This window comes from Salvia hispanica, chromosome 1 (assembly GCF_023119035.1).
Source record: "Salvia hispanica cultivar TCC Black 2014 chromosome 1, UniMelb_Shisp_WGS_1.0, whole genome shotgun sequence".
In the NCBI taxonomy this organism is placed as follows: Eukaryota; Viridiplantae; Streptophyta; class Magnoliopsida; order Lamiales; family Lamiaceae; genus Salvia; species Salvia hispanica.
The window spans coordinates 42,669,681-42,679,373 of record NC_062965.1 but is presented as its reverse complement, the minus strand read 5'-3'; the positions used below and the strand labels follow the sequence as shown (position 1 = coordinate 42,679,373).

The 9,693-nt window shown below is 35.3% G+C and overlaps 1 protein-coding gene across 1 annotated transcript; it reads left to right on the top strand.

Annotated features, from left to right (window-relative positions):
• The first annotated feature begins 716 nt into the window (after window positions 1-716).
• LOC125197305 (protein FAR1-RELATED SEQUENCE 5-like) lies at window positions 717-3,482 on the top strand. Its single transcript, XM_048096036.1, has 2 exons — window positions 717-1,432; window positions 2,057-3,482. The coding sequence occupies exons 1-2, from the start codon at window positions 717-719 to the stop codon at window positions 3,480-3,482; spliced, it is 2,142 nt and encodes a 713-aa protein (XP_047951993.1).
• Window positions 3,483-9,693: the final 6,211 nt, after the last annotated feature.

The window sequence follows — 9,693 nt, the reverse complement described above, 5'->3', positions numbered from 1 at the left end:
GAAACTGAATCTAAAGATAATTATCAATTATTATTATCAATTTAGTGTTGTTGCTCAGCATTATTAGATGTGTATGATGTGAAAAACGTTAGAATGAACTATATGTGACGAACAGTGAAGTAAATATGCTCAATATGCGTTGTAGTGTAGAAATATGTTTTTTAGTGAGTAAATATGTACTATCGTGAATTAAATATACTTTATAGTGAAGTAAATATTGTTTGTACTGAAGTATATTATGCATTTAGTTAACTGTTTTCATTTTTGTGATGTATATTATGCATTAGAATGAAGTAAAACATAATTACAGTGAAGTATTCCAGTGCTAGAGTGAAATATTTGTGATTCATGGTTAGAGTGAAGTAAAACATGATTAAAGTGAAGTATTACATGGTTAGAGTGAAGTGTCTGTGATTCATGCTTTAAGTGTTCTATTTTTTCAATTTAGTGAAGTAAAACATGATTAAAGTGAAGTATTCGAGTGTTAGAGTGAAGTGTTTGTGATCCATGCTTTTAGTGCTCTGTTTTATCATTTCAGTGAAGTATATTATGCATTAAGTGAACTATTTTATGCTCACTGTTGTTAGAGTGAAGTTTTTGTGATTCATGCTTAAAGTGCTCTATTTTTTCGTTTTAGTGAAGTAAAACATGATTAAAATGAAGTATTTTGTGCTTACAGTGAAGTATATTTTTTTAACAGTGGTTTACGTACCAAAATGCCCGATGATTTGAAACCAAAAATTGGACAAAGTTTCATGACCCTTGATCGTGCATTGGACTTCTACAACAATTATGCTCGATATGTTGGGTTTGACACCCGTAAGAAGGGATCGAAAAAGGAAAAAGATGTCATTACTTGGATTTATGTGGTGTGTAGCCGAGAAGGTACAAAGCAAAGAAAAAATGAACAACATGAGGTGAAACGCAAGCGTTCTTCTATTAAGTGCTTTTGTAATGCTAAAGTGTCTTGGAAGTTTTTTATGGGTATTGGTTATGTTATACAAAGTTTTGTTGAAGAACATAATCACGAGATGGTTGAGGAACGCCATAAGCATTTTATGAAGTTGAACCGCAATTTGGATTTAGTCCATCAGAAATTCATACTTGATTGCGCTAACGCAAATATCGGTCCAACATTAAGTTTTAGCTTACTCAAGGAAGTTCTTGGTGGATTAGATTATGTAGGGTGTACTGTTTTAGAAGTGCGCAACTACAGACGCGACCTTAGAGCATACGTGGAAGGAGCTGATGCACAAATGCTATTAAATGAGATGCGCAGGAAGAAGGAACTTTGTGCAGCATTTACCTATGAATTTGAGGTCAACTCAAAGGATAGACTGACACGTTTGTTTTGGTGTGATCCAACTGCCAAGAGAAATTATCATTTGTATGGTGATATTGTTTCTTTTGATACGACATACTCAACAAATAGGTACGTGCACACTAATTATATTCATATGCCTCATAGTTTACTGTCTTTCACTTCAATGTAGTATATTGAGCGTATAATGATATATATTGTTCATATAGTGAACTAGTATATGATTATAGCGTATTGTTTATTTCTGCATGCTTATAGTGTATTGTTTTTCAATTCAGTGAAGTATATTGAGCATTTAGTGAACTACAATAAGCTTACAATGAAGTATATTGAGCATGGCTCATATTGTACTGTTTTTATTCATTTTAGTGAAGTATATTGAGCATTTAGTGAACTAAAATATGCTTACAGTGAAGTGTATTGAGTATGCTTATATTGCTCTGTTTTTTCGTTTCAGTGAAGTAAAATGTGTTTAGAGTGAAGTATTCCTTGATTAGAGTGAAGTGTTTGTGATCCATGCTTATGTGCACTATTTTATCATTTCAGTGAAGTAAAATATGCTTAGACTGAAGTATTATAGAGTTAGAGTGAAGTGTTTGTGATCCATGCTTAAAGTGCTTTGTTTTTGCATTTCAGTGAAGTAAAACATGCTTAGAATGAAGTATTTCATGCTTAAAGTGAAGTGTTTGTGATTAAAGTATATTCTGCATGTCTTATAGTGATTTTAACATGTAGGTACTGCATGATATTTGCTCCTTTTACGGGCAAGGATAATCATGGTCGCCCTGTGACATTTGCTGCTGGCCTTTTGTCCAAGGAAAATGCCGACTCCTTTTCATGGTTATTTAAACAATTTGTGAAATGTATGGGTGTGGCTCCCAAGCTAATCGTAACCGACCAAGACTTAGGAATGAAAGTTGCTATTGCAGAGGTTCTTCTTAATACAAGACACAGGTGGTGCATGTGGCATATAATGAATAAAGTTGCTGACAAATTGCCAAAGAACATGCTTGGTAGTGAAGAACTAAAGAAGGAATTGAATGCATGTGTTTGGTCGGAGTTGATAGAGCCTGATGCATTTGAAGAATCTTGGCATGCTATAATGGAAAGATATGGGCTGGCCAATAATGACTGGTTTTCATCAATGTTTGCATCTAGAAAGTTTTGGGTTCCAGCCTTTTTCCGTGATTTTCCGATGAGCTCGTTGATAAAGACAACATCTTTGTCCGAATCACAGAATAACTTCTTTAAAAGGTACTCAAAGTGTCGGGCTAACCTTATGCTATTTTATATGAACTATAACCATGCTTTGGAGGCTCAAAGAAGTAATAGCGCAAAGCTTGAATACTATGATTCAACAAAAGTGCCTATTTTGCGAACAGAATTGGAAATCGAGAAACATGCATCAACGATATATAGTGGTAGTGCTTTTAATGCAATTCAAGAGGAGATAGTTTATGCATGTTTCTCTTTGTCTTGTGCAACTCTAGGAGTGTCTACCAATAGAGAGAATGAAGTATATAACATAAATGACAAGGATTCAAACTCATGGACAGTGACTTACTCCATTGGCGATGACACCTATTTGTGTGGATGTAAAAAGTTTGAGAGACTTGGTCTATTGTGCAGCCATATATTTTGTGTGTTGAAATATAAGTTTGTTAAGTTGATACCCGAGAAGTTGCGTGGATGGAGATGGTTGAAGTCACAGTTTGTGAAGCCAATACATGGAGGTTTTTGTGATGATCATGAAATATTCTCTGCTGTAGACGAGAAGAAGATTGCATTTAAAAACATGTATGCATTATTCTTTGAAATAGCACAAAGTATTGAAGGGAACATTGACCAAATCAATGCATTTACTGCAATTATTGAAGAAGGTAAGAAGCAGCTTCTTGGAGAAGGTGTTGTTCTGTCTTCAATAGAGAAGAGAGCATTGATTGAAAACTTCTATGGCTCACAAGTTCCAAACTTTATTGAAGTTCATCCTCCTAATGTTGTCAGTACAAAGGGAAGTGGAAGTAGGAGGAAATCAAAGAAGGAGGCAGCAATCAAGTTAGCAAAGAAACCAGGCCGAAAGTGTGGAAACTGTCATGTGATTGGACACCATGATTCGAGGAACTGCAAAAAGGTGAATGAGAAGACAAAACAGAGGCAGTGAGGATTTGGAAAGAAATAGTTCACTTTGGTTTTAGGAGGAGAAGAACAAGAAAAAGAGGAGAAACCAATGTTGAAGCTGGTTGTTTTGTTTTGTTCCAATAGTTCTGTTCCAAAATTTATTACTTCATTCGGATATTTCTGTTCTTCATTCCTTTAGTTCTGTACTTCAGTCTTATAGTTTCTTCATTTACATATTGAATTTGAATTTGTTTAAACTTTTTGCAAGCTTAAATAGAATAGACTGAAGTGTTTTTATAATGGCTTATTTGTTCTTTATTATGACGTTTATCTTAATCTTACTTTGATATATTTTCCATTTGTCAATCACTTATCAATAATCAATAGATCTCAGAAATGAACTAAATATGGTACCCAATGCAGTATTTCAGGCTAACACTGAACAACATTTAAAGAGGAAAAACCAATGTTGAGGCTGGTTGTTCTATTCTGTTCCAGTAGCTCTGTTCCAAATGTTACTTTATTCGGATATTTCTGTTCTTCATTCCCTTACTTCTGTACTTCAATCATGTAGTTTCTTACTTCATTTACATTTTTGAATTTGAACTTGTTTAGACTTTTTGCAAGCTTAAAGAGAATAGACTGAAGTGTTTTTATAATGTCTTATTAATCTTAAAGAGAATAGACAAAATATATAGTAGGAGTAGATTATTAATCTTACTTTATATTTTCCATTTGTCAATAGATCTTTGAAATGAACTAAGATTTCTGAAATGAACTAAATCGGTTACCCAATGCAGTATTATAGGCTAATAATGAACAACATTACAAAGTGTGGTATTTTATTCAAAATTGCTCATAACAGATGTATGTCAAATACAAAATTTGATTCATTATTTCTTCTTTAAATATGCCGCAATCATTTTCTCAACATCAATTTCAATGTGTTTGCTTTCCTCTTCGTAATACGCTGATGTAACAATTTTGTTGTTGAAGCTTTCGTGGCTGTTTTCGGCTAACAGCAGTGCCGAACAATATTTGGCCCTCAAGCTCTGAAGCACACCTGAACTTGATTTCTTCAAGCCGCAATTCCAGCAACCTTCACGCTCACCCTTGTACGTTTCCATATGCCGCATCAGAAATACTCCACAGTCTTCAACGTTATCAACTGTCCTCCATGGCATTTTCAATCTCTCCATTTTGGCGTTGGAAACGATCTTGCAATATGCGTGGAGACCATTCTTGGTGAGGAAGTGACAAAAATATGATCTCTGCATGTACAAAACAAATACATGGCATTTGTAGTTGTGTGTATTCATATGTATGTGCTATAAAATTCAATCATAAGAGAAGAATACGAACCAATGTTTCTGGAATGTGACCATAATTAATTGTGAGGTCGTTGTCATCCCCGTTTGCAGAATTGTCTATTATAGCAATAGCATTTCTCTTGAAGCAAAAACAAACAGCATAATAATGCTGATTTGCACATATGGGGAAGAAGACCTATTGAATGAAGTAACAAGCAATATGAATGAAGTAATAAAGTATACAAATGAAGTACTGAACAATCTGAAAAATGAAGTAACATGAAAAATGAATGAAGTAATAAAATGTATGAATGAAGTAATATAGTGTAAAAATGAAGTACTAATGAAGTAATGATGCTTGTACCGTGTTCACATCTTTCCATTTGAAATATGGAATTTCCTTCACCTCTCTGTCCAAGTTGTTACAGAAGTTTGCAATAACTGTGTTGACATCCATGGATTGAGGCTTTGTCACAATGGTGTACAACTGCATATTAATATTAATGTAGTTAGGATCTTCATAACATACAATCTTATTATATTTCAATAATTTGTACTTACACATGGATAAGTGGTGAAGAATAGCCGCCTTGATGAGTATGGTGATCGGATTTCTTCCATGTTGTTGAGGTAGGAAGCCCATGCATCTATAACGCCAACCACAATCAATTGCCGAGGTATCAAAGAACACATTTCCATCTTTGTAACTTTCACAACATCGTCGTCATAAACAAGTACAAATCTGCACATTATGTAATACATGTTAGAATTTCACATTCTATTGTTGGATATGTTAATGGTGTGATATACTATTAGAAAACAATATTAGAAATCATACCCGTCTCTTTCATGTGTTACAAGAATCCAGTAATATGATTCTTTCTCATCTTTACTGAGCTTGTTTGTAATCTTAACTGGTCTGTCAGCGAATGGAGATCGCAATGCATGAGAAACAGTTTTCTCTGCTCTAGTACGTACCTCCATTCGACCCTTCAAAGTTTTGATCTATTGTTTGCAATAAATAAATCACTTGTAACACATTATATATTAACCACAAGACAAACTTCAGATTATATATTATTAGATTCTTAATTTGCACAGGATTACCTTGTTAGCATTGTAAACAATGATCTCAGTCCCCACCGGCTTACCAACTAGAGGACCACTATCCATGAAATCATCATCAATGTCTATATCCTTGTAAGCATCAATAACTGACTGTATTTCCGCAGCGACATTAACATTCTATTCACCAAAATATAGATATAAGTTTTTCCATGATGTAGTGTATCATATTAATAATGAAGTATTATATAATTAGATAGTTCATTCAGAGATATGTTTACTTCATCACAACTAAATATTACTTCATCCAGAATAAATTTATACCTTTGCTCCATCATCTGTATGCAATCTCATATTTGCTCCATGTTGAACTACACACGGTGTATTAAAATCCTGGTAGTGGCAATACGTCCATTCAAAAAATGATTCATTTCAAGGACAATTTACTTCATCATATAGGAGGCATACTTCTAGCTATTGTAATATTACCTCTGCCACTAGATTAGCTTCTAAGTTTCCCCTAAGTCCAGCATCAACATTGAAGATTGATGGTGGAATATTCTGCCAGTAGTATTATATAATCAGATAGTTCATTCAGTAAGATGTTTACTTCATCACAACTAAATATTACTTCATGCAGAATGAATAATTATATAATTAGATAGTTCATTCAGTGAGATTTTTACTTCATCACAACTAAGTATTACTTCATCCAGAATAAAATTATACCTTTGCTCCATCTTTTGGCTCATTATCTGTATGCGATCTCATATTTGCTCCATGTTGAACTACACACGACGTATTAAAATCCTGGTAGTTGCAATACGTCCATTCAAAAAATGATTCATTCAAGGAGAATTTACTTCATCATATAGGAGGCATACTTCTAACTATTGTAGTATTACCTCTGCCACTAGATTAGCTTCTAAGTTTCCTCTAAGTCCAGCATCAACATTGAAGATTGATGGTGGAATATTCTGCCATTAGTATTATATAATCAGATAGTTCATTCATTAAGATGTTTACTTCATCACAACTAAATATTACTTCATCCAGAATGAATAATTATATAATTAAATAGTTCATTCAGTGAGATTTTTACTTCATCCATAATAAATTTATACCTTTGCTCCATCATCTTTTAGCTCATCATCTGTATACGATCTCATATTTGCTCCATGTTGAACTACACATGGTGTATTAAAATCCTGATAGTTGCAATACGTCCATTCAAAAAATGATTCATTTCAAGGACAATTTACTTCATCATATAGGAGGCATACTTCTAGCTATTGTAATATTACCTCTGCCACTAGATTAGCTTCTAAGTTTCCCCTAAGTCCAACATCAACATTGAAGATTGATGGTGGAATATTCTGCCAGTAGTATTATATAATTAGATAGTTCATTCAATGAGATGTTTACTTCATCACAACTAAATATTACTTCATGCAGAATCAATAAGAGGCAAGAACAGCTTCTTACCTTGTCCAAATCTTGGACATGCATGAATTGCACAACCTCAAAGATGTAGCTTCCGGGATCTATGTCCCTTGTTGGTGTAGTATCAACCTGTATATAATAAACAGGAATACAAACAAAACCCAATGAACAATTACTCTTCATTTTAAAACCCCATTATGGAGAAAGTCAGTTAGTTACAAAAATCATATAATACAACAAAAAGGTTTAGTTCATCCCAAATACATGCCATACTAATGTGTTTTATAAATTACATCCCAATAACACAAAACTCCAAGCACAACATCACGACGCAACCCATCATCAACTTACGTTTCTTTCATGAAACTCTAATCCTAGATCAAATGATGGCCCTTCTGTTTGCCATTTCTTTCTTTGTTCAACCACCCTCATTACTTTTTCTACAGCCTCAATAAACTCGGGATTGTCGATGTCATCTTCTTCCATTGCTTGAGACATGGACTGGACATCATTGGCATCTTCTTCCGGCTCCGTCTCATTCAACCCCATCATCTTCATTGTGCATTTGGCTGCAACTTTAGAGCACCCATCATTCTTTAGCTCATCTGCACCATCTTTCAACTCCTTCATCAGTTCCCCAAGGACATCAGCAGCCTTTCCCATAAGTGTGATAACTGTAGTTCTACGTTGGGTTGTCTTAGAGATATCTTTGGGCTTTGCCCCAGAGGAGGACGCAATATTGACCTTGACAACCTCTTCAGACAGGTGGCTTCTTCGGGGGTCAAAGATTGGCTCCTTAATGCCTCTGCCGAATGGCCCGGGCTCAAGCTCCATTTTCTGGCGTTGGTGGATTAACGTGCTTGTCCAGCCCTTAATGGTTAGGAATGTTCGGGTAACAAGCCTCGATCGAAGCACAATCCTATCAATATAACATGGCTACAAAATGAAAGCTATCATTAGTAAAGTTCATATTTAAAACATATTTATTTAAGGTTAATGAATTTTTGAATTTAAAATTTACCACCAGAAATGAAATTGGGCCAGTGAATGGTGTGTCCTTGTTTTTAGCCCAGGTATTATAGGCCTTGAGTAAGCTATCAATGACATAGCCACACCAGTTGTATTCCTTGACATTATCAATGTCATGGATTACTGAAAGGCTTTGGCTTTGTGCTGTGTGTGTTCAAATAGGAAAATAGCAGGTTCCCTAAATCCAGCAAGTCCACCAGATCACTCGGTCTAGGAACTCGTGGGTCGCGAGGAATCCCGGTCGTCGGACACACAGAGCACTTTTTTTTTCTTTCAAAGAAAACCCTCAACCACTTTACTAAACCTAGTATAGGGAAGTAGGGATCGATCCCACAGAGAAGGATACGTAATACTCATGTTCAAGGATTTGAGAGTGTTTTTGGTGTTGGCTGCTGCCACGCATTTTCTTGGGTTGAGGAAAATTAAAATTAACTTGACTTGGGAACCTTTAAAAATTCTTAAACTAACAGCTAGACCTAGGAAATAAATCTACGGTGGGGACCATGTCTAAAAAAGCAAGGTACGACTGAAAAGTTGGCAGAATAACTAACTCTCGTACTAACTGACAGTGACATCGTCTTCTACAACCAAATTTGCGTAAAACTTCTTAAGAAAAAGCATGAGCAAAACAAAAAAACAGAGCTACTGACTTGAAATCAAAATTATGCATAATAAACGAAGAACTTAGCAGATCTGCATACCCTAGACGAAGTAAAATAGAAACCAAGAGGAAATGAAACAAATCTATCGAACTACTGTCTTTCCTCACACCAAATCCAACCTCAGACGCTAAATCCACTCCGGATCCAAGCGTCCGACATGAACTCCAAACATAAGAAACTCTCCATCACGTTAGATTTTAAAGGTAAGAACTCCGAATACTCAAACAACCACAGATCTGTCACCAAATTCCACATCAAACACCTCAACATCAAAATAAACAGAGATCGACATAGCAATTGAAGGAATAAACTAACAACAGAGAGATCTATGCAAAATGACTTGAAATTAAACAGCTAAACGCAAATCCACGAACGATAAACAATGAAACATCATCAACATCAAGGTCGACTCCCAAAAGTGAAGTTCGACGGTGAAAACTAGCAAAAACAACTGAAATTAAAGGTGATTGTATCTTCGCCCTCACTAGGACGGTGTTGCCAAGCACGAAATCTTTAGAAAGTACCCTCCCGATCACGATTACCCCAGATCCATTCCCAAGTGTGTGTGTAAAGTGTGTGAGCTAAGAAGAGTGAAAAACTATGTATCCCCTTTTGCGTTGCATGCTCTTCTCTATATATAGGCGTTTGAGTGGGCCCAGCGAGGTATAGATAATGACTTTGTTGCCCTCAGCTGTAAACTCCTCTGTCACGCCAATTTTCCTTGGAAATCCTGCTCATTCCGTTC